Source organism: Labrus mixtus, chromosome 10 (genome assembly GCF_963584025.1).
Source record: "Labrus mixtus chromosome 10, fLabMix1.1, whole genome shotgun sequence".
Taxonomy (NCBI): domain Eukaryota; kingdom Metazoa; phylum Chordata; class Actinopteri; order Labriformes; family Labridae; genus Labrus; species Labrus mixtus.
This window is the reverse complement of record NC_083621.1, coordinates 20361022-20386146: the sequence shown is the minus strand read 5'-3', so window position 1 is coordinate 20386146 and position 25125 is coordinate 20361022. Positions and strand designations below refer to the sequence as shown.

The 25125-nt window shown below is 40.2% G+C and overlaps 3 protein-coding genes across 5 annotated transcripts in view; 2 read left to right on the top strand and 1 right to left on the bottom strand.

The window, feature by feature from the left end:
• Positions 1 to 465: 465 nt before the first annotated feature.
• Positions 466 to 4674, bottom strand: npy7r (neuropeptide Y receptor Y7). Of its 2 annotated transcripts, none has more exons than XM_061048656.1 (2): positions 4520 to 4674; positions 466 to 2057 (listed from the first exon to the last, which is right to left on the bottom strand). In XM_061048656.1, the coding sequence occupies exon 2, from the start codon at positions 2018 to 2020 to the stop codon at positions 905 to 907; it is 1116 nt and encodes a 371-aa protein (XP_060904639.1). In that variant the 5' UTR covers positions 2021 to 2057; positions 4520 to 4674; the 3' UTR covers positions 466 to 904. The 2 variants fall into 2 exon arrangements, with proteins under 2 accessions (XP_060904639.1, XP_060904640.1); XM_061048657.1 differs by lacking the exon at positions 4520 to 4674 and adding an exon at positions 4224 to 4479.
• Positions 4675 to 7391: 2717 nt separating this feature from the next.
• trim105 (tripartite motif containing 105) lies at positions 7392 to 13253 on the top strand. The gene is made up of 6 exons (XM_061048655.1): positions 7392 to 7499; positions 7984 to 8329; positions 9859 to 9954; positions 10796 to 11041; positions 11384 to 11501; positions 11754 to 13253. Exons 2-6 carry the CDS (start codon positions 8042 to 8044, stop codon positions 12311 to 12313), a joined length of 1308 nt encoding a protein of 435 aa, XP_060904638.1. The 5' UTR covers positions 7392 to 7499; positions 7984 to 8041; the 3' UTR covers positions 12314 to 13253.
• Positions 13254 to 18816: 5563 nt separating this feature from the next.
• flt4 (fms related receptor tyrosine kinase 4) overlaps positions 18817 to 25125 on the top strand; it is a 47170-nt gene continuing 40861 nt past the window's right edge. For both annotated transcript variants that reach the window (XM_061048652.1, XM_061048651.1), the window contains exon 1: positions 18817 to 18905. In XM_061048652.1, the coding sequence (XP_060904635.1) occupies positions 18848 to 18905 (58 nt within the window). In that variant the 5' untranslated portion in view covers positions 18817 to 18847. The remainder of the gene's footprint in view (positions 18906 to 25125) is intronic.

Sequence of the window (25125 nt, the reverse complement as noted above, 5' to 3'; positions counted from 1 at the left end):
GTCTGCTGACTCAATTTGATAAATCAACATATGGTAGCAGAGTACAGTATCATTTTGAAATTACCTTGCTGTATACTTATTTTCGTTCCAAGCCTTACCAAAGCCAGTGTCCTTTTATTCAGCATGGAGGCTAAAAAAACTAGTTTTTCCTGAAGGTCAAATAAACTGTTGGAGAAACATGGTGGAGTGCATGTGTGCCCAGAGGTAAAGTCATGGATTATGTCTCTATAATGTTCCTGTGTTCATTATTAAACACCATGAATAAAGGGCACTGTAGCAACTGAGTGTGAAATATCTGGTTTTAACTATATCTACATTTATTTTAATAAGTATCCTCAAAGCAGCGGCCCTCATGCTGTGAAGATATTAGTAACGTGTTCCTTTTATTTTACAAAGTTCAGGGGTTTTTAGCCCCATTTCTTTGGACACAGAGGCCTGCTGGTCCATTTAACCAGGAACAGCTGATTGACAGGTAGGAGCCATTGATTCCTTTGATGGAAAAAAAAAATCATGGACAGCCTTATCTGGATTCTTTAGATGAAGACTGAATGAATGCATCCAAAAGGCAGTAATTGGATTAATTAAACAAACGTATACCAACAATAATTCTGCAGTTACAGGAAACACATTATACATCTGAGCAAGTTAAATAACAACATAGAAAACATTTAAACACATATTTCAATAGGTTAAACCACTGATTTCTCACAAGTACCATTTACAAAGAAGGGACAAGCCTTACATTAAACGATTTGCATGCAAACCTTGAAGTCCTCTTCAGTGACAAAGATACTCAAGCTCAGACCATTCAAGTCAAAAGACTACATAGAATCACAGGCACCACTAACGTGAAGGTGCTTTCAATGTGTTCAGTCATAAATAGGCTTTTTCAAAGGTGCTAATCTCACACAGCAGTTGGAGGATGTCCACCATTGCGACCATTCAGAGTCAGACCTCTTATTGAGCGAGTCCTGAACGAGCCCTCTGCGTGGAAAGAATCCGGCTTATCCTCACAACGAAAGACCATGAGGAAGCCAGTCCTGTAGTTTTTATTCATCCACCCATAGAGGAAAGGGTTGGCAAAAGTTGAACACATAGCTATGATGTGAAACACTGTGTATATCAGTTTGTACTCTTTTAGCCTTAGCACCAGGTCCAGATCGCTGGCCAGCTGAAACACGTGGAATGGCAGCCAGCAGATAGCAAACACCACCACCACCAGCGCCAACATCTTGGTGGTCTTTTTGCGACGGTTGATGCTGTCATTGCGGCTGGACGGGCTGATATGGTTCTTCAGTTTGACCCAGATGCAGATGTAAGCGTAGCTTATGATGGCCAAAGGGATAATGTATTGTAGGAGCAGCATGAAGAGGCTGTAGATGACCCCATCACTACTGGACCCATTGGGCCACTTCTCGGAACAAACCGCAAAATCCATATTGATAGACAGGATCTGTTCATGGCGGTACTCTCTGAAGATGGCCAAGGGTGCTGCCAGAACAGCAGAGGTAGTCCAGGTGAAGGCCATGATGAGGAAGCTGGAGTGCCAAGTCAGGCGCCGACCAAGGTGGAAGACGATGCAGCGGTAACGCTCCAAAGCGATGACTGTCAGAGTCAGGATGGATACGTGCACACTCAAGGCCTGGGCAAAGGGAACCATGTGGCACAACACAGCCCCAAACTTCCACTCATCCAACAGAGTGTAAATCAGAGTGAAGGGCAAACAGAGAGTGTTCACCAGGAGGTCTGCCAGCGCCAGGTTAGCTATGAAGAAATTGGTCACAGTTCGCATGTTCCTGTAGCGAATAATCATGTAGATGACAAGAGAATTCCCCAGCAGCCCCAGCAGAATGATGAGAGAATATGCTGTGATTAATGTGATCTGGACTCCAAGGTGTTTTGTGATGTCAGTGTGAAAGCCAGGTGTATGGAAATCCATGCTGTTGTTGAGGAGAATTGAGGGATCGGTTTCACTCTCCTCCCCTTCGGCTGTGCTGTTGGACGTGTCTGGTGGGCTCATTTTAGCGGAAGATGCCAGATCAAAGCTGAGCCGACAACTGAGGAGAGAAATCACATGAAACAAAATCATTCTGTGGCACAAACGAGGCAGGACAGTGTTTCGACTAAAGTATGAAAAGAAACGATAAAGGTAATGATTTGAAAAGACAAGCTTAAGGAGTTTATTTATTACCCCTGTTAATACCCCTGATCTGCATCTCCTGTCACTGCTGACTCCGCTTTCAAATTCAAAGGGTTTCATCCCGTTTTTCTTCTCAGCACAGGAGGATGTTTCTCAAGTATTCCCCACTCCACGTCTGACCCCAAACAACCATTATGGGTTTTGGTGAAGGGACCAAAACATGATGCCTCACTGGTTGCATCACTGACAGCAAAAACTGTCACTTGTTTATGCTTGAACGCACGACCAATCCAGAAGTTAGCGCTGGTTGGAATTGCACCTATGGTCTAATATTTTGATCTCCTGAATATCTCCTATCAGATTTTGTTCTTCTCTTTATGCTGCACAATATGTTTGTGCATAGATAAATGTAAATGAAATCCCACGGTATGGAACTTATGTTGAACCATTTCCTTATTCTATTCATGTCACATTGAATTGGAAGTTTTCATTGTAAATGTCATACTGCTGATAAGAAATTCTGTATTTAACATGAGTAATGAATCAGTGCAGCTCAGAAGATTTTAACATTCTCTAATGAATTCAGTCTAATTATTAGAATAATTGCCTAAGACTGCATTGAGGAGATGTTGGTTTAGACAAGCTTGGCAAAGGAAATACACATTTCAGCTCTTTTTGCACTCAAACTCAGTCATCTAAAATGTCAAATCCTCAGACAAAATAGACTTTATTTCCATTTTGGGCTAACTTTATAGAAAATACAGTTTTGTCACACAGCCTTGGTACAAGTGCCCGCTTGGTTACGTTGGTTTTACATTTTGTGCACGTACCCTGCAGTTTTTCACGAACACCTGTGTCATTATAAAGGCTAAAGGAAAATGATGGCGGTAGCAATGTGATCAAGAAAAGTCAGTCGGTTCAAAGCCACATCATTAGAGCTGCAGACTCCTCTCTTTCACAGTCTGCATCTCATAAAGGGAATATTGCAAAGCATGTCTTATTTCTGCCACAAAGATTGGACATGATTGGACATGATTTCAGGAAGAAATCCTCTATGTTCAGGATACTCTCAGCAGCTCATTTTCAAATATTTTCTGTCAATGTACCTGTGAGAGGTTGCAACTCCTGTTGAATACAGGGAAAACATTTTGTTGTTGCTCGTATAAAAACTATTGTTAGTGTTTGAATCTTAAATGACAGCCAAGGCTCTGACACCTCATTAAGCAGATGAATGCTAATTTAATTAAGTGACACTGGAAGCAGCCAGAGGCTTTCACTAAATCAGTGATACTCTGGTTTTAAAGTATTTCACTTGTGGGTGCTAAACACTCAACACTTGTTGTTTTTCTTATTTTTCCTTTTTTATGGACTCACAGACCTGAATTGACTTGCACTTATTCTTTGGCTCACGTAAACCCCGAAAGTTTTCTTTGAAGATGGAGTGCATTTAAATTTGCACTAGTGTTGTGGATTTTTATTGCAATATTTATCTATGACATGAGTCATATTGTTCTCTCTCTTAATGCTTCAAGCAGCAAAAGGTCTAGACAACAAACCATAAGTATAGATGAGGGTGATTTTAACAACTAAAAGCAGAACTTAGTATTTCCATGGTCCAGAAGATTTGAGTAAATAAAGTAAAATACAAGGTGTAAGGCCTATTAGAGAGATGGAAGTATCAGGCACACAGAATATACATACACTCATCTTGTAAATGACTTACAGGTTCATTTTGAATCTATATGGACAATGTGGTCATGACAACAAGTGTTGCACTGCCATAAAACCAAAAACATGCCGAGCCCTGCACCCTCTGCCATCAGAGCAGCCCCATACACAGGAGCACACAGTCAGAGATTTATCAGACAGACTGCAGGCGACATGTGCACCTTACAAAGCATCAGTAATATGTCAAACACAATTTTCTGATCAGCGATGGTAATACTTGACTTGAGGCGAGCTTAAGCCTTTGTGTAATCTTTCACCATACTCAGTACGCACAGCCGTTAAATTATGCCTAGATACCTTACTGCCAGTCGAAGCTGCATTGATGTGCGTAATTTGTAACCATTAAACAACTTACTGAATAGTGCGCCTTCAATCATCTCCAAGAAGCTCTCCAAGCTCATTCAACCAAATCGACAGGTGCAAACCATTCACCTCCAACAGAGATCATCTCCTGTTCTGCGTAATCTGGACACTTGTTCGACCTCTTTTTCAAATGTCCTCCGCACAGCCAAATTACGCACGTACAACACTTCCAGTAACCATAAGTTACACTTCCAAAACATAACAGAGAATTCAAATTATTTTAACCTCAGACATGCATTTTTGTCACTAAAGTCTAAAGGAAAGCTATTCACGTATAACTGGACTCACCTTTTCCACTATATCTCCTTTGCAAACGAGTCTTCACTCGAGTGGAACGAGGAGGAAAAATCCCGAAGCTCCTCCCAAGCTGTAGCGCCCAGTGCGCATCTTGTGGCTCCACTGTGCGTTCTCCAGGCAAGTCTAAAACTGTCCACATCAGTGCCAGGGACTGTCACTGGATATCTGCGCAGGAAGTGCGCTGTGGCATTTATATACGAGGGATCTGTTATTTCATTCCCAATGCATTATACAATACATGCATGCAATTCTAACACAAAAATATAATTTAAAGTGCAAACGCAGAATTACGTCACCGATCTGATGACATTTGAAATGTTTTCTCTCCAAATGTTATTCACTTTCGACAAAGGCTTTCATTTCAAAACACAGCTGTTGTTTTATCTTCTTCTTCTTGTGTTTAAATGATTTTCTAAACTATATAGGACTGTACAGCACATTCTCATAAGTTGAGTTTTTTTAGGCTGCACATCACTGATGTATTTTCAGCTATCAAACGAACAGCATCTAAAGTAGGCCTAGTCAGTGATACAACTTGCTGTTGTTGTGCAGCAGCATGAAACCGCTGCCAGATTTAGCTGATTCACTGTGAAGACAATGAAGACACAAATCTCACAAGCTCATTTCTCTGAGCTTCCATGGCTTCCTAAAATAGATCAAAGTTTGCGGTGAATGGCTCGTTAAGCTGTAAACAAAAACATGCAAGTTTTGGATGCCAAAGCACAAGAAAAAAAACATAAAAAAACACTGAGAAATGGTTGAACCAAGTTAGGTTGTGAATTTCAATCAGCATTTATTCGAGTGAGTCATTCACCTGAATTGATTCACCTTTTTTTTAAAGGGTTTGAATAGCCTATGTGACGTCATATTGAATTGTAACTGGAGTAATTTTCTTTCAAATATTTTCACCACGCTTGTAGTTTAGTGAAAAGATAATATGGCTGTGGTCTACACATTTCTCAAGGCTAATTTTGATTTAAAAAAATTGTAACAATGATTTCACAAAAACATCTTTAAGCAAAAAGTAACCTTGAATATAACAGAACGTAATACAATTTTCACAAATTGTTTGCAGCATTCACTCTGTTTGACATGACATGACCATGACAGCATGACCTGTAGCATTTATAACCAAGGATTTAGTGGGATTTGATCAGATCAACTGAAAACCTTTACACATAAATGAAGAAGCTTAAGCTACTGCCAGTCTCTAGGGATGTGGTTTTAATATCAGAAAAAGAGACCATGGCTCCATGGAGTCCTGTTTTCAGCATGTCTGTTGAGCTAAAGAGTTGCCAATCAGTATCCAAGGTGATATTTTTCATCCAGGAAACTATGCTGTATGAGATCCTTGAATCCTTTCGGTGTGATTCTATGCGATGATGAAATGATTGCTGAGCTGATTGACTGGGTTACTGAGATTACCCTTATTGATTGGGACGGGCTGCCTCTCCACCTCAATTTATTCCCTCGATTACGAGAGCTGTCCCTCTGCCTCCATGTGCACAAGGTAACTCTGCAGTCAAGGTTGACACCTCTCTCAGCATGACTTGCAAGCGTGAATGATAAAGGAGTTCTGTCATTGCCACAAGGGATGGTTTGAGGAAAATTGTTGTTTTCTACAGTGCTGTATTGCGGTGTGGGCTGAATCCCACAGGCTGAATGAATGTTGGAGGAGGAGGACACACAAACTAAGATATCCCGCACCTGCTTCTCTTTTTGTTTTCTCCAACAGAGGTGAAATTTGACAGGTATGGTCCAGATCAGAGCCTGTAATTCCTCAGTGCCTATAAAGTATTGATCTCAAAATATAAACAGAATGTGAAGTCTGAAAATTGGATCCCATGGGTAAACATTTGGGCGGGAGGTTTCAATTACATGGTGTGAATTTCTTTATCCAACATATACCAGATCTGCTGCAAAAATGAATAGCAGTGGATCTTTTGCAAACGCTATCTAATTGGCTACAGGTGCACTTCTCTGATTTTGACACATTTTGAGGCAGTTTAATGACGCACAGTCTGACTCACAGGGTATGTGCTTATACAGAGTTGATTTCTTGCCTATTTCTCAACAAATATTTTTTCCCTCTGCTTCTTATGTATTGACATTTTCAAACTCTGAATTTCACATAGCTTAGGCCAAAACCTTGTGTTGCAAACTGCAGCCATGGCATTTGAAAGAATCAAGAATTTACAAGGAGGCGTATAGCCTTTGCAGCCTTGGTTTTGACCACTTTTCATTAGAAAAATAGAAAATGTTGAATGTTGTGTAATTTATGACTGGTCTTGTACTTTGAATCACATTAAAAGAAAAATGTAGAAAGTTTTGTAAACCTCATGTATTACTATTTACCAGATGTAAATTAGCCTTATTTTAAAGATTTATTTTGCATTTAGGTGGACACTATGTTACAGGTTACATGTGTGGGGAATGAGCCACCGGTCGGATTCAAACCAGGGCTGCCCGCTTGGAGGTCTATAGCCTCCGTACATGGGGCGCATGCACTAACCAAACTCTACCAGCGCTCCAAGAAGTAAATAAGCTTTAAGATAACTCTGGTACAATACATCAAATGGCAACATAAACCATCATTATTTGGACCCTTTGCCAAAATTAACTAATATATTTAGTAATTAATTAATATAATCAATATAGTATAGATAGATAGATAGATAGATAGATAGATAGATAGATAGATAGATAGATAGAGTTTTTACCCTTTCCAACAGCACTAAAGGAGAGACAAAAGGTGAAGTAAAGACTGAAAAATGCCTACAGTCTATGGGAGGAACCTACATCCCCGCTGTTAACTTTGAAACATAAGGACCAATCAAAAGAGGGCTTTCGTTCGGCACATGCGCAGTAGATGTGTACGTTTTGTTCCCAAACAGCAGCCGAGCAGAGATCACAGAGCGGATGGGGGGACTGTGAAGTATTTGGCCACAAAACTCTCTGGACAACAGACGACGTGAGTTCACCAAAGTGTTATAAAAATGTTGATTAAGGTCTTCTCTGTCCAAGTTTTAAATCCGCGATGCTTTAACTCACCGTTTACTGGTTGCTGTACTTGGCTAAAAGCTAGCAGCCTTCAGGTCAAACTAAACATCTGACCCAGCGTTTCTCTGAAAATACAAATCACAAGCTAGCTTATAGAGTCCCGTGATAAAGCACCTGATTTGTGCTCCTGTAACCCTGATTAACATTTACACTTGAACTGGCTGTCGTATACACTTGACGTAGACGAATACAAAGCAGAAAGTAGAGTCATTTGCAGCTATTAGATCTAAATGTTTGACTGGAGAAGGAGTACAGATGTAGACAATGATTAACTTAAAATAGTGAACAACAGGAATGTGTTGCTAGGGTGTAAACTTGTATCTGTGTTTTACTTTCCGAACAAATCTGTAACATAGTGTCTGTGTTGATTTCTCTCTGTCCCTGTCTGCCTCCAGGCCTCTGCTTTCTCTTCGTCAGTGTAAACACACTTTGGAGAGGAAACTCCCCTCAACAATGGCTGCTGCCGCGAATGCTGCTGCGTCTTCCAAAGGCAGCCTGAAGGAGGACTTGACATGTGCCATCTGCTGCGACCTGTTCAGGGACCCTGTCATGTTGGCCTGCATGCACCACTTCTGCAAGCCCTGTATCTCCAGATACTGGAGAGGAACCCAGGGACCTGTCACCTGTCCACAGTGCCGCAAGGAGTTCAGCTGCAAACAGTTTCAAACCAACTACCTTGTGACAGCCATGGTGGAGAAAGTCAGGGCCACCACCTCGGACACCTACCTCAAGAACCTAGAGGTGAGTTCAGCCTCAGACTTATTTTGATGTACTTATTAAAATGACCATCCTGTAACCTCATGTTTCTATTTTGACTGAGACAGTCTACATTGTACTTCACTGTACCAGAGATACATGAGCTAAGTTACATCTGTAGGCGAGTTATAGATATTGAATACAAACATTGTGTATTTTTCAGTCCACATCCGTGTGTATGAACCTCAGTTACACCCTGAACATATGTTGTTTAAATTGCCCAAGACAAAGTTCACTATCCACTCCCTTTTTATAATATGACAGGATTTTATGACTGAGCAATGAAAACAGAACACTCTGCCAGAATAATGAAAAACCCTGTTCATATCAGTAGAATTCAATCGAAAACTCCTGTAATTAATCCTACCTTTGTCACTATTGTGAGGTGAGATTGTTTTTCATCATGTGTCTGAAATGTTTTTTTTTTTCTTTCTACTTTCTAGTTGTTCTGGGAAATATATCATAAGATATATTTCAGAAAATAAGATAAGACGATCGATATCCGTCTCTACTGTAAATACAAGGCTAAAGCCAGGAGCAGGTTAGCTCAGCATAAATAATGGAAACAAATGGAAATGGCTAGCTGGGCTCTGTCCAAAGGTTATAAAAAAACCCATTAGGTTGATTAAGTTACAGGTTATGTTTCATTTTCTGTTTTTGTGTTGGCAGTTCAAAGTGGTTTTATGTTTAATGTGTATTTTTTTTTGTCTGGATACAGTCCCTTCTAGTCAGGCTCTGCTAGTTTACTGTTAACCTCATGGTGACTTCAGGTGTTGTTACCCAAATGTCAAACACTATTTTTTAACTTCCTGTTGGAGTCTATTCAATTAAATTAAATCATCAAGTATATTAAGGAAACATCACCCCCCCACCCCCCACACTAAACCCTGGACTTCAAAAACCTCCACCACCTATCATGCAGCAGCTGTCTGTCTGTCAGTCTCTCTCTCTCTCTGTTTCTCTCTCTCTCTCTCTCTCTCGCTCTCGCTCTCTGTTTCTCTTCCCCTCTCCCCACCTCAACAGGAAAACCAAAATAAGCAGCAGACATTTAACACTGATGTCACTTTTTAACCTTTGCTTTCCCACTGTTATCAGCAATAATACACTGGAGCACCATCTTTTGTCTAGTTAGGGCCTTATATACATTTACATCAAGTTCAAGTCTATGAACATTTGTTGTTGTTTGCACATATTTTTGCACATTGTCTACTACTTTTGTTTATCTGTATTTAGATTTTTATTTGCTATTTTTGTATTATAGCAGTTTGGCTTGGGGGAGAAACAATTGTTTAGATGTCCAGTACGTATGGCACATAACAATAAAGATATCTTCAAAATTCGTTCTCTGTTACAAACTAAGGAATGTTGTCTCAAAACTGAAAGAATATCACCGATCTAAAGGTTGTAGTATTTATTACACATAAAGCTATTAAGTCCCCTGATTCTCTTCACAATCTCTCTACGAGTTATTGTTTCTGTTCCCACCCTGATGTGAGTTGCATTACACCGAACAGAAACAACTGAAGGAGACTTTGGAGAACCACCGCCTGAGGAAGGATGACTTCATCAACAGTATTCGCAGAGACAAAGACAAGATGGAAACCATAAAGGTACACTCCTCTGGGGAAGTTGTGGGATGGTGGCACTTAGCAGATAAGAATGCACACATCCCTCCCTAATGGCTGTTTGCAATATGCTGCTGTGCATGTTTGGTGTTTGCAGATGTTGTAAATGACAATTTGTGCTTTGATATGTAAATGATTATGGAGTCTACGCTTGCGTGCATAAATGACTTCCTAACCTCTGACTCCATCATTTTTGCTGATGCAGAAAGATCTGGTCCATTGAACAAATTATTATTCTACTTTAAGTGGCTTAAAAACATTGCCAAGGCTCCATAATTCCATGTAAAAATTAAAGTGACAGTGGGGCAGAGGTTAGGGGCGCGCCCCATGTGTGTACACTAGTCCTTCAAGCGGGCGGGAATCCAGCCTGTGGCTCCTTTCCCGCATGTCATTCCCAACTCTCTCTCTCTCCCTGTTTTCCGACTCTATCCACTGTCCTATCCCTCAAATAAAGGCACAAAAGCCCCCCAAAAAAATAAAATAAAATAAAACTGATTTAATGAATGTGAGACTAACACAAGATCAAAGTTTGATTGTCTTTGGGCATGCTGTGCAGTGATGATGAATGGTTAAACCTTCCCTGCTTCAATGTTTATGTTTGACACATGGCTTTAAGGTGCAGCTTCATCTTTTGAAGTCAGACTCCAGAGATTTATACTTTTGCAGTTCAGAGTTGCAACATATTTAAAGCTTTAAAGCAACTTGGCAACATCTTTGATGAATCGACTTTTTCCACTTGGTAAAAGAAAAATGTGCTAAAATGAAGGAAGCAACATGTTACATTATGTCCTCTACCTGTGAATTCAGTCGTTTTTCTTTGACACAGAAACTTGGAGCGGATCTGCAGGCTCGAGTCAAAGGAGAATTCAGAGCTCTGCATCAGATCCTGCAGGACGAGGAGACCTGTGTGCTGGAGCAGCTGAGGAGAGAGCAGGAGGAGGAGCTGGAGAAAGTCCAACACCACCTGGAGGCCATCGAGCTGGCTCTGAGAGAGCTTGAGGAAAATATGAGAGTGCTGCAGCAGGCCAGCGCTGACACTGAGAACGTTGTAGTGACAGAGGTGAGGACTCAGCTAGAAAATAAAGTTTAGATGTTAATCAAACTTTGTTGGAAAGTTTAATGCCTCAAGGTTGCTGTCGAGATTTAAAAGCGTAAATTACATCTCAACCTAAAATAAATTCAAGAATGTCACCACATTTCACCTGAGAGATTTGCATCAAATTGTTGTTAATCAGATTCTCCTTTCATTTCCTTCCATCCAGCTCCCACAGCTGAGGTTAGTGTTCTTTTCACTGTTTCAGATGATTCAGTGCTTTTAGCATTTTGCATCTGTGCTTATTTGATTTCTGTCATTTAGTGTCATTTGTTAAACAAATAAATTAGATAACTGAGCGTTTGTTTGCCTTCTTTCGACAGACCATGTGTGCGGGCGGATATTGCTCCAGAGTTTGATATAAATGCCTTCTGCAGCAAGTACATGGCCCCTTTGCAGTACATCACATGGAGAAAAATGTTCAAGTCTTTGAAGCCAGGTAATTTCCCCTCTCATGTGCTTAATTAAACACATTCAGACGAGAGCTGACAACTGGTTCTGCCCCAACAAAGGGGGTAATTGCAGAATAATTACCAGAGCATAAAGATATAGAAGTTGTAACATAATCATGTTGGCGACAGGTTTGTTCCACTGATTAATAGCTTTTGAATTTAAAATGGTACACTTTGTTGAATGGTATTAAAGAAAATTGTACCACTATAATTATTGAATGAATTGTCTCACCCCAAAGGTCCTTCTCCATTAACGTTCGATGTTGACACAGCGCACCCAAGCATTTACGTCTCCAGGGACAAAACTGTGGTGGTAGAATGTGAAGCTGTGATCCCACACATGGGCCACAACAAACGCTTCCTCCAGTGCATCAATGTCCTAGCTGCTCAGGGTTTCCAGTCAGGCCGACACTACTGGGAGATAGAAGTGGGCTCCAAAACTAAGTGGGACCTGGGCGTGGCCTCTGAAGCCGTAGACCGTCATTCCAGGATCAAGCTCAGCCCTGAGAGCGGTTACTGGACGTTGCGAGTCCGCAACGGAAACGAGTACTCAGCCGGCACGCAGCCCTGGTCCAGGCTGCAGCTGGGATGTTCCCCGAAGAGGGTCGGCGTTTTCTTAGACTGCGAGGAGAGGAGGGTGTCCTTCTACAACGCCGACGACATGAGTCTGCTGTACTCGTTCACCAACGGACCCAGGGGTAAGGTGTTCCCCTTCTTCAGCCCTTGCATCAGCGACAACTGTCAGAAACCTCAGCCAATCAAACTCATCCACTATCCACCTGTCGCTCTGTCCGGCTGACACACAGGACCAATCAATGAAATCTTTCCAGGATGTTAGAGCTGTCCATTCACTTGTTGAACAGTGACTGTTCTCTCTCAGAAAGAGCTGCTGTTGTTGGTATTCTGACTTTAATCTTTCAGACTGTTCTCTTATTTTCCATGCTGTAGAGATAGTGAACTGTCAGATGCTGTAAGTTTTTTTTTTTTCTGAAATGGACTTCAAAATCCATGAAACGTTCTGAAATTGATATGGAATCTTTCTGAGAAAAGATATTCTGAAATCATTAAGAGTAAGAGGGTAAGAGTTTCATTGATTTTGCAAAATTAATCCGCAGAGAAATATCTAAAGCAAATAGTCAACTTGAAGCATGAAATTACACATACAAATTGTTCTTCACTGTTCAACCAAATTTCTAAAGTAAATAGCTTTGAGCTTTCGATAATCTTCTGAATAATTATCTCTCAAGTCAAACTGGCCTTTTGCCCGCTTGCAAAAAATGACTTTCAATCAGTTCGGTCAGCATCAAGGTATCCTGCACTTTATTACTGAGTTTTGTGTTTTTAGGGTTCTTCATGTTTAAAAAAAAAAAAGTCTGAATGTTTGTGCATTTTATTTTATGTTTCTGACTGGGCTTAAAAAAAAGATGTAACTTTGGAGCACCTTATGAATTCTTTAGAAAACCTGCAGCACTTGTTAATTTGTGTTTTTTTTAGTGTTTAGAATCATTTACATTAAGAACATGTGCCTTACTTTGAACAGAGAATATCTTGCTCTTTCATTTTTAATGTTTTATCACTCTAATAAACATCTTAAACGTAGTTCTTTGACGTTTTCAGTCTTGCATTATATTTGACATTGTTTTTATGCATGTCAGTCATTTCCTGATAAAAACCAAAAAACATGATGTTCAACCTGCTGATTCATTAAATAAACCAAATCACTTTTTCTTTTAAACAAACTCTTGTCTTTGATCTTACTCTGCAGCTGGGACTGTGCACACTTCCATGACCTCTCTTGAAATAATCAAGGATGTTATTAAGCATCATCAAAGCAGAACACACAACTAAGAACACGAGCCATCTCTGACACTGAAACAGCCAGAAAAGGCGGGCTCCTGGTTATCTTTGCAAACACACAACAGCACCCACATCCTGTTTCCTCTTGCCAGGTGAAAGGTCACATAAACACAGTGACAGTGGGGATGCCTCTTGGCTGCTGGACCAGCCTCAGGGCACAGAAAGCAGGATGCTGCTGCCTCCTCTGCAGATTGGAAAAGTGGCACAGATGGGGACTCATGCATTTCCCCTTTACAGCGACTACATGGAAACAGTGTGTTTAGGAAACACTAAGAAAAACACTGACCTATAAATTCAGATTAAAAAAAAAAAACCACTCTCTTCTAATTGAAAGCCTCTGTGTGCCTTAAATGTCAGAGTGGGAAAGTAGAGCTTTTACAATGCATAGTCATGCATTTTGTAACCTTTAATAAGTTAGTGTGATCTGCAAAGTTAACAACCTGTTATCAAAAGTGAAAGTAAATATAATGGAGAAAAGATGTCTCTACCTGTTAATACAAACTTAATCATTTAGATGATCAGAAATGTTCAAATAGGAACAAATAAGATCATCAACTTTGGAGTTACATGGTTTCTACTTAACAGTATGAATTATTGTGATTATAATTAAGCTTGTGAAGAATTTTAGGATTGTGTCAATTTTAGCGCCCCCTATGGACAAAGCTTCTTATTGCTTTTCTGATTTTGTGTATTTTCTTGAACATTCGTGCTGTTAAGTATTGTTTTTACAAAAAAAAAATCTTATCAGGCTTTATTGTCAAAGAACGGCTTATCGACAATTTTAGCTGTGGAACATTTTTCAAAAGGCTGCTGTAAATCAGTGTCTGACACATACCATGCTTATAGGCATTAAAAATAACTATAAGTTCATTATCAATCTCATGACCGATGGCCTTTTTACTTTTGTTGAACACATAGAGGTATCCGTGATAATTTCACACTTTTCCTTAACCAACTGAACTACTCAGGAGCTAAAAATTAGTTACCAAAAAAGTTGGCTGCATTGGGATAAAAGGTTATATTATTATAGTATAGTATTTTAACATGAAGTTTAGTAGTAGTAGAGGTCTGAGAGGGGATTGCATTAAACGGAGAAATGAAAACTAAATTGTGCTCTTAAGTACATTATTAAATAATAAATCAATTCATTTATACAGTCTGACACAGAAATATGAAGAGATTATGAGAAGAGCCTTTATGTGTACGCTACGTTGCTCTTTTTCGACCTCATGTTCTCTCTAGACAAATATTTTGAGCCTCTTGGTAGCATAATTTTAGTTTTAAATTCTATTGCTGTACGTGGTCTCGTAAGAGGAATTAAAATTTAAGCTGCATATATCAGTCCGTTTTATAGAAAAAGTTCTGAAATGACAAAAGGTTATTTTAAAAAGGTTTCTCAATGAACCCAAAAGCAATTATTACCTAACATTGCTGAACCACTCAGCATAAAAGAGTATTTTAGTGTTTTGTAGCCAAAAGATGTTAGTGCTTAGTTCACACTTACCTCTTTCAACAGCTTTGTTTTTTAACAAAAGGTAACTTTCACTTGCAGAAAAAGTCTAATTAACAGCTGACAAATTGAACCACTTGTTGGTGAACATGGCGTATATAATATTATCAGCCAAAGAGCCAAATGTTTTTTCTAGTTAGAAGTCGTTGGCGGCCAAATTAAAGTTAAAAGAAAAGTGAGCATTGGACTTATATTAATCTGACTAAATGAAACACTGTATCTCTGCAACATAGCTCCATGACATAACTCCCTAACATCACACTGTATCATAGTTTTGTGACATAACTCCCCTAACCTAGCGCTGTAGTGTGATGTAGCTTCCTGACGTAGCTTCATGACTCAGCTCCCAAACACAACACTGTTATGTGGCTCTCTGATATAACTCGCTAACGGATCACTGTAACGTAACTCAGTAGCTTAAAAACGCCTCAGAGAAGTTTTGTGCTGGTTATGACATGGACTGAATATAACATTGATGCGTCTGCATGAGCAACATAAGTGAACAGGACCATAATAAACAAGACTGATTATTTCCACAGAATCATTTTAATGCCTGAAGCTGCAGCAGCAGGGTAGCTGTCAGACTTAACTGCTTGCTGCCGAATCAGTAAACATAACTTAGGCCTACACATATACAGGAGAGAAACAGTAAGGAGATAAGAGGCACGGCTTTGTCCACAAAAGGTCACCAAATCAGCACAAAAAGAAAGTTTCTCACAAGAGCTTTAACTCTGTAACGTAGGTCTGTAAATGAACTCTGTAACGGAACGTGGTCACCTTCCGATGACTCTGCTTAGAGATTCCACAATGTAACCCTGTTACATAATTATGTAACGAAAATAATGAACTCAAAACCTCTGTAACTAAACTCCAAGACATAGCTGAGTGATGTAACTACATAACGTATTTCTTTATCATGCATGCATTGTAGAATAGATAACGGCATTTGAGGCGGAGCCAAGTTCATTCCTATGAAAGCCGTTCCGTGGCGCATAAAGCAAAAAAAGTCTGACTTCCGTGTGTAAAAGTACTCAGATCTTCCTCGTCACTGGGCCCATGGAGCATGCACACTTGGAGTTGCAGTCCTGTTGCTCTGATATGCATTCATTATGTCTACAAAATATCTCTCAATTTGGCTATAATTGCATTTTACAACTTTTAGGACCTAATGATTTTATCGTATTGGGAAGTTGAAGTACCTTGAAAAAAATGTTTCCTCTTATTAAAATACGTCTCTTTCAGAATGTTAACTTCTGGGAAAAAGTATTTTTGGGCTCAATGGCATCATGTGAAAATGGCTTCAACAGTCGGTGCATGCATGGGGATGCAACAATATCTAAGTATTGCCTTCAATGTGATGATATTTCAGTCTTGTAGTTGATCATTTTTTTGTTGCCCTGCAGTTTGATCAGGTTAACATAAAGTACTTTTAGTAAAACATTTTTTGCAGCCTGTTACATTTATTAAATAGATTCTCTTCATGGTAAATGAATTAGTAGCTACAGCATCTACAGGTCAGTTGCAGCAGCACTGCTCCTTGTTCTTGTCAGGGAGCCTTATAGTGAACATGAACTACAACGGGTGAGAAAATTTGGCAACCTCAATCAAAACAAAACACAGAAACCCTTTCGAACTGTGACAGCGACTTCAAAGTGCTCTGGCAGAGTGCAACAGAGTGAACGGGCCCATGGGCATGAACTTCAGCAAGACAGAGTGGGCTTGCATGCTCGCTCTACATATCCTTCCTATGATCGTAGCTGTATGTCCGTAATGTGTTTCCTGACCCGAGGATGGGCCGGATGGTGTGCTGGCACTTCAAGGACAGGTCCTTGAGTTCTCAGTTGTCTCTCAGGAGCCGACAGGATTACAAAGTCAAAGCTTTTCATCTGACACAACAGGGGCCATCATGCTGTCCTGCATGAGGGCTGTTATTTGTTTTCACTGCCGTCTGTATGCTTGTGTCTGCAGTTTATTATTACATTGGCCACTCAAGTGTTTTTATGACATTATCTGTTATAAATTGGTGATGAGATTTGGTTACTCCCTGGACATAGTTTAGTTGGACTATCAACAATTTACTGTGTTTATTTTCTAATGAAAGAAAAGGCGCTGCTGGGCTGAGAACATTTTAATTACAACCATTCAATCATAACACTGTGTTTTAAGGTCAGAGAGGTGCATTTTAGTAAGGGATCTGGGGGGTGACACATGCCCAAAATAACACCAAATGATCCTTTCAGTCCCTGTTATTTCACACTTGTGATGTCCGGTTCTCCTCGGTTTAGAAATAATACAGAGTAACATACTCAAATCAAGACTAAATATTTGTCTTCATACATCTTATTGACAGCTGCTGTGTGATGTATGAACTGGTGTTGGATGGTTCTGAGGTGTTATTATGCATGTAATGGATTTCCAAGTTGAGATACATACAGCACACTCACGGTGCTGAAAAAGGCTGTCTGGGATTGATTAAACTGCCTGAAATGGGCTCCCTGGTTCTTCTGTGGCTCCTTAAGAGTATTTTGATCACAATGCTGCTGCTGCTACAACACATGGTTAATGAATAAAGCTCCTTATTGCGCCCAACACTCTATCGTTTTGTGCGTGGGTGCACCTCTCATGCCCTCTGACTTTTTTATATTTGAGAGTTTATGGTACACAGGTTTTCAATTTTCTAAAACCCCCTTTTGAGATAGCACAGGGCTCACTTTGGGTGTGTTTTTCTCTCAGTACATGATTTTCATTCACACTCTGGGTCTGAAGACTCCCCGAGGACGATAGATGCGTGGGCGGAGGGGAGGTTAACAGGACTTGGACAGGCCTTTGCAGGTCGGTTTCAGCTGAGGCATCATTACATCTGACCACTCTGGAAGAATGATTACAATTTTATTGGAGTTACTCCCAAGGCTCTCCTGCCAGCTTTGATTTGGTGAACTCCTGAAAGAATTTATGTTCGAAAGATAACTCTTTCTACATTAAATTGACAGCAGACCTTTGGCCAGAACAGATAGGACTGTGTTTACTTTTTTTTGTCTCTTTTGTCAGAAGAGTTAGTGGATGAGATATATGACTGTATCGATTAAAAGTGAACAAAAGAGAACATACCATGTAATACTACTCCAGACGCTGGGATATTTATTTCCTTGGTGACTTCGCATCTGTCCTGCTGGGACTTTTTCTTCATTTCTGGAATACCTGCTGAGCTATTTGGACGCAGGAGGGATTTGAATGCCTAAAAAAAATATCCATGAAATAAAGATCAATATCAAACATTTTTGCAGTGCAACAAAAGGAAATCCACAACTCGAAAATAGCATTCAATGTTGTCTTCATAGAGTTGAAAATTGTGTTATACTGTGTGCAATTGTGCCAGCCTTATATGTGCTATACAATAATAAAGCTCTTTATTATCCTGTAAGCTATAATGTGATCACTGTAGGTCTTTAACACAGAGGTAAGACGACTAGGATCGTACAGGAAGGAAATTTGTCATGGATGTTTTAGGGACAGACCCCCCCCCCCCCTCCCCACACACACACACACACACACACACACACACACACACACACACACACACCCACACCCACACACACACACACACAGTCGTCCGATTCAGCTTGTTTTATGAACTGGATGGGTGGGTGTGCATGCGCTCCAGTCACGAGCAAAGGAAAGGGAAATCTTTGTAAATCCCATTCAGTGCCTTGTGCATCCTTTAGACAAACGAGGGGTGAAAAAACACTTTTTTCTCTCTCTCCTGTTTCCCCCCCTCTCGTTTCGGATCTGTGGTCTCTGTGCAGAGTGTAGTCAGGCATCGATTGTCCGAGGTTCACCTGAGTATTTTCCCCATTCACGGACATAACCTCCAGCCACCTCTCTACTGTCTCCTCCAGCTTTGAAACTAACGACTCTTTATAAGAAACACCGCGCAGGCTTGTGCGCTTCTGGACCGGAGATCTGGAGATGAAGACAGATTTCACGTTTTTCTGTCGGACTTGGATTGGAATAGCGTATGCATCAGGTGAGGAGACTTCTGCTTTTCACTCTGAGAGTTTGGAGCGCAAAACTTTTTATGAAGGAAAAGGTTGGGGTGAATGTTGACACAAACTTTCAGTAAATAATAAGGTTGAATGAACTTTTATTTTTAGCTTCAAGTTTTATTTGTGCTGGGTTGAGTTTTAAACTGTTGGCAGGTAGTTTGTTAACTTTGACTTTGTCATGTTATTAACTGTGAATGCAGCGAATAGAACATTGTTTTGGTAGGATCATATTTAACATAAAAAAACATGTTCTTCCACGTAACTTTCTACTTTACATCCCTATTTTTTTTTTGCAGTGCACATACTCTTTTTTAATGGATTCAGTAGAGCTTTGAGCGCACCACTTATCGCTCAATTATTACAAGTGTAGGTTTCTCACTATTGGACTGAATGAATAAGGGTCTGAGTGAGAGGTCTTTAGTCTTTATGCAGATAGGCACTAGGGGGAGGCATGCTGTTGTTGTCTTTTGTAAAGATGCAGCTGTTTATTGATGATGCTATCAGGTGCAGGAAAAAAAGGAAACAGATTGAGTGTCTTTATATCACAATTTATGTAGTATGTATCTAGTATGTAGGTCAGATTTAGGAGGAGGCATAATGGGAGGAGAGCTGAGTAATCTACACTGAACTGACATGTGGAGGGGGAGAAGGAGGGGGAGTTGGGTGGGGGCCAGATCTCTTCATATCTCTCAGTTTGAGTGGTCTTTTTATGTAATCTTATTTTTATAAACGCAGTGTAAGGTGGAAAAATGTCACTTGCAACTTTTTGAAGAGTGTCTGTTGTATTAAAAGTAGGAGAAACATCTTATGCGCATTGTTATCGTGCACTATTTTATATCATACTCAAAGCAGGACCCTGTGAGTGACTGTACTGGCTGGGAGTATAGCTCATGTTGTTTTCATTTTTTCCCAGTGATTCAATATGTATATTTGAGATGTTCATAATTGATTCTGCGGAACAGCTGTTCATAAAGAACAGGGAAGACTGTTGTGAGGGTCAGTCAACATATGGCTACTCGAATTATGTCTTCCAGGGGGAGGGATAGCTCTCGCTCCAATGTTGGGTGGGTCACATACATTTGTTGGAACAGACAGATAGTGGTCCAGAGAGAAAAGGAAGACTTGAATACATTCAAAGGGGAATAATAGCCCTCTGTTTCAAGTTGTACAACTTGAGACAAATGGTGCAAATTAAGAGAAAAGCCACTAGCACTTGTTTTTCACCTGTTTATTTCTCCCTTTCAAGGCTCTACCCAATGTTTTTTTCAATGCTTCAATTCATGCAAAAACTAACATAAGCATTTCTCATCAATCCACAATATGTGATGTGGGAAGCTGATGTCCCTATTAGTGCAAATAATCTGTTGAAAGACTTCTTTGCAGGCCTGTTGGATAAAGCAAACACTGCCTCAGTCTGTCTTTTATTATTTCTGGGAACCCAATATAGAGGCACAATGTCTCAGACCTATCCTGGAGGCAAAAAAGAAACCATCGGCTTCATACAAGGGACACACATTTATCTACTCCAGCCTCACATCGTGTACCTGAGAGATGAAGTGGGACATTAAGGCAGATAGGTGAGAGACATAGGCCATGTTCAGGCTCAATGCTGCCGCTTTTTGCACCTCAGACTGAACTAAAATAAAAAAGTTATATCATTAATTATTTATTTAAAAGAAGATGGAGGTGGAATCATGTTATTGACTTATGCAGACTGTTTAGGACTTGTTGAAGGTTTTCTTTTCAGTCTTTTCTCTTTTTTTTTTTTTTTTACCTCTAATGAATGCAGAACATTGACACAAGATTGAAAATATGGGCCTTGAACACATATATTTTTGCTTTTGAAATCTGAAATAGTTGATTAATAGAAGCTGTTTTTAATGTGTGGTTTTAAATGATTAATTGATTTCTATTTTTAATACTTGGCAGAGTTTATTTAACCCTCTTAACCCCTCAATTGTGTCATCAAATTACAAATGTATGACCTTATAAAGACCCCTCGAGTTACAGTCTGATGCAGGCTGATGATGAGAGCCCTGGCTTCCCATTATTATGATCTGAGGGGAAGATTTGCGGCAGAGGGGATTGTGGACCTGCCAGCTCAGAAGTCATTGTCATTTCACGGGGAGAGGATATAATTTACACAGCAGCTGCAGTGGTGAAGCTTTAAGAGTTCACCTCGAGCCTTCTTCTACCGTCTTCCTGTCACGCTCCGGCTCTGGTTTGAATTATGGTGCTTCCAAAACATTTTTATTACACAGCTACAGAAATTCTTCAACAAAAAACATCATATCTGTGTAACTTTGCCGATATAGGATACATCTCAATAAATGAATGAATGGATTGTGAATCACTGATTGATTCGTCTCCTCTTAATTTCCTTGTTTTTGTTGAAGCCTAATTGGCTGTTGAAACCGTTCCCAGTCAAAAGAACCACATATGAAAGCAGTGAATCCTTTTCTCTCTGTCGTAAAGCTGAGTTATAGAGCCCAATGATCTTTGGCTTACTGTGTGTCTTAGGTGCTGAGTGTTGATTTTGCTTTTAGCTTAGTGTTTTCTGTTCGCATACCTCCGCTTGATCAGATCATCCCAGAAATCTGACTCTCAACTCTTGGTATTATTCTAGTCACCCACTTAAAGAGGTCGAGTTGTTTTAGCCAAAAGTATCCCAGTATTTCCTCAGCGCTGATCTCAGGATACAAACCTCAGGACTCAGAGGAGTGGACCCCGCAGTGTCTTTCTTTGAGTATCTCGTTCTATCAGCTGGATGAGAGAGGAGTCCACCGTTGTTTCTGCTCCATGTGGGAAGCTCTCTGCAGTAAAGTCCAAATAAATAAGGCGTCCGGCGCCTCACTCATCACTGGCATGAAGTAGCGAGGCCCCGCGGGCATTTGGATGTCTGGTCACTCACTTTCTCAGCATGCAAAAGCCCAAACACCCCAAATATGACTCAAGCTGAGAGATAAGCTCTTTCAACAGATGGAATTTGCAGTAAAAGCCAAATATGTGTCTAAGTTGGTGTTAGATAGTTGATGGAAAACATCTGCAGAGTTTGTGTTTTCATTTTCTGACCCGTGCTTGTTTTCTGTGCCCAGTTTGCAGCCATGGTGGTTGCATGGCTCCAGTGATGGCAATGTTGGTCTGTTGGTTACTCCAACAATGCTGAAATATCGCAAAACCATTTGGCTGATTGATATAAAAATATACAAGGACATTCTCTGTACTGCAGGTGGTTGAATAAACTAATAGAAACAAATCTAAGGAATATAAATAAATTACGGGGTTAAGTAAGTAAAACCTGGTCAACTTAAATGAAGAATGTGCAACATTTTCCACATAAGTTCAGCAGAAATCAAGTATATCCTCAGTAAATGTCTCTCTGAGTCATGACCGTCTACAATGAGTGAGAAGCGCGAGTCCCGACAGCTGTATTGTTGTCAGAGCCTTGTTTACATCATGTTTACATCCTTTTGTATAAAGTCTGTAATAGGTAGTGTTTACATTTAAGTTTCTTTTTCATGTAAAGGCTTTATAAATCCCTTAACTTCACATGTAGCCCCTAATCTGGTCAAAATATGTCCAATATTTGGATTTGTGACTAAAAGCCTAAAAATCTTTAATGACATATGCATCAGCCCCTGCTGGACTGTTGCTGATGACATTGTTTTGATGCTAACTTTTTAAAAGATGGTGAAAATTGTCAACTTTTGGCCTGCATATCAATAACACATATTAGGTTGCTGTGATATTTTAATTATTTGTGGCCGATATACCACTGTGGACAATTGGGCAAGTTTTGCCAAAAAAGAAACAGAAAGTACCAGAAATCAAAACACTATGTTTTTTTTTTTTTTTTACCAATGGCTATAAGAGGATTGAAAAGCTGTAATAAAAATGGACGGCTAGAAAAAGTTCAAGTCCTGAATCTTTCTCTTTTCTCCACACAGCTGGCTGTCAGCATGGAATGGCTGATTATTGAAAGTTACAGCCGGACACAGCTCTATCAATGGCAGTTTAAGGGTGTAGAGGGAGAGGGTTTCTGAAGTTGTTTGACCTCCTGACAAGCAGTTCTAATTAAGTAAATTGACGCATTTAGTCTTGTTCTGATCTCTAAATGGTTCTTTTATTGCTTGACCCTCCACAAAAAACAGGTGTTCATGCGATTATTGCCCCCTCTTTAAGGCACTAAAAAACCTCATAGCCCCTGAAGAAATCAATGGGAGTATTGTCTCACACAAGTCAGATCAGCCAGTAAACATTGGAATAGCACTAAAAATTGATTAACACTGTTTCAAAATGTCCATACAAAATCAGACACTATGCAGGATTATTATCTGTGGTGCAAATAGAATTTAAGCCAACTTCAGCAATGAACTTTTTTTCCACCACAAAAGTTTCTTACAGAACAGCATTAACCTATTGATTTTCTGTCGTGACCATACAGACCAAAGTTTTAAAATTGCAAGCGATTGAACACAAAAGCACTGAATTTAAATTGAAGTGACACTTTGCTGGCTGATGGCTTGATCCATGGCTCAAGTGCATTAAACCAATCCATGATGAAGATCTTATACCAGGATGTGGAAACACCTCACATTGGACTGTTATTGAGGAGGACTGCTACACATGTTTCTGTTTACCTGAGACCAAGCATTTTAGGAGTCCATCATAGTGACAGTGATAGTCAAATTTGCAGATCCTTAAAGTTAGCTTAGCATCAGAAATTACATGTTGATGTGAAACTAATTACACGAGACTCAGCACCTGTAACAGCCATGTCTCTCTTAAAATGCAATGGACTGAAAATGCTTTTTATGGGTGATTACTTAACATCTGTTCTGGATGCAGAAACTGGATCCTGGGCCATTGTAGATACAACACACCAGTGCTCATGTTGCTTGGAAACAAGCATCATTTAGAGAACACATCAGTTTAACAAGAACCACCATTGCTATTACGGTCAAATTACTACTGATTTATGCAGCTGTTTATCTAGGGTTGTGACTTGGAAGTCCATGCAGCAATTTCGTAGGTCACTTATACCTTTTGCTTAGTCATTGGAGGTCGCTTCAGGTTCATGGGAAAGGGTCCATTGGCAGAGCCGGAGGAAATTGTCCGGCTTCCCTCCCTTAAGGCGTTCAGCACCATAATTGTTGACCCGGCACTCCTGTCTTTGCCCTTGTTTACTACGCCAACTGCAGCAGTGATTTAGCACACTGGGTCATCAGAGCCGCCAGCAGCAACTTGTTTATTGCCTGAATCTCCATGAATTAGTTAACAAGCGTGTTAATGGAGCTCCTTAAAGTTTGGCCTCTGAGCAGACGCAGTGTGAGTTTTAGGAGTGTGCATGCCATCACAGCAGGCAAGAACTCTGGCTTCTTAGCTTGTAATCTTTGAAACGTTTTAGATGTTTCCCAGCAGAATTTCATCGACAGGATTCAGGACAAAGCATTTACCAGAACCTGCTTGCTTACCGTCTCTGCAAGGGATCATTTCTCAATGATGAAAATGATGACATTTAAAAAAATAAAACGACTCTACGAACAGGAAGAGCTTGAGTTGTCCGGTGTGCCTGTGAGGCAGGTACAGGAAGATTTAGTCAGGGACACAGGTTTTAAACATAGGAAGTTTGCCCAGATGGCCTGTCGCCACATCCTTCATTTTCTCACCCCTTCTCTGGCAGGATGTTGGAAAGGCCCAACTCCCCCAATAGCAGAGAGGACAGGGACGTTGTGGATGTCATCCTCCTCTGTATTAACAATGATATCAAAGCTACACTGCCAGTCAGGCCGTCTCCTGGCCCGGCCTTGTGTCCAGATGACACAGGAAGTAGACTTTATTTCTTTCAGAGAGAGAGAGAGAGAGAGAGAGAGAGAGAGAGAGAGAGAGAGAGAGAGACAGAGTTTGTTGAAGCCCAAGGCAGAGTGACTCCATATCCAGAGTGCATGTCTGCTCCATGGCCTGCATGGCCTTGTGTCCGTCACCGGACATACATAACAATTTCAGAGTGCCTAAGCCTTGGCCCTCTGCCAGATACTGTGTCATTGATTAAGTTACAGCTGCATTGTCGCCTACATGTTGCTATTTAACCCCCAGAACGTATGTAAAAACGAGCAATACATCTCTGGATAAAGACTATGGACATTTACCATTTCTACAGTAACCAAAAATGTCATGGCACAAATAGGGTATAGCAATATC

Bases quoted from the DNA above. Each gene is read 5' to 3' on its own strand.
- npy7r (XM_061048656.1), bottom strand. From the start codon at position 2,020: ATGAGCCCACCAGACACGTCCAACAGCACAGCCGAAGGGGAGGAGAGT.
- trim105 (XM_061048655.1), top strand. From the start codon at position 8,042: ATGGCTGCTGCCGCGAATGCTGCTGCGTCTTCCAAAGGCAGCCTGAAG. The intron at 11,042-11,383 runs CTAGAAAATAAA...CCTTCTTTCGAC, and splicing joins TGACAGAGGTGAGGACTCAG to AGACCATGTGTGCGGGCGGA. The intron at 11,502-11,753 runs GTAATTTCCCCT...CTCACCCCAAAG, and splicing joins GTTCAAGTCTTTGAAGCCAG to GTCCTTCTCCATTAACGTTC.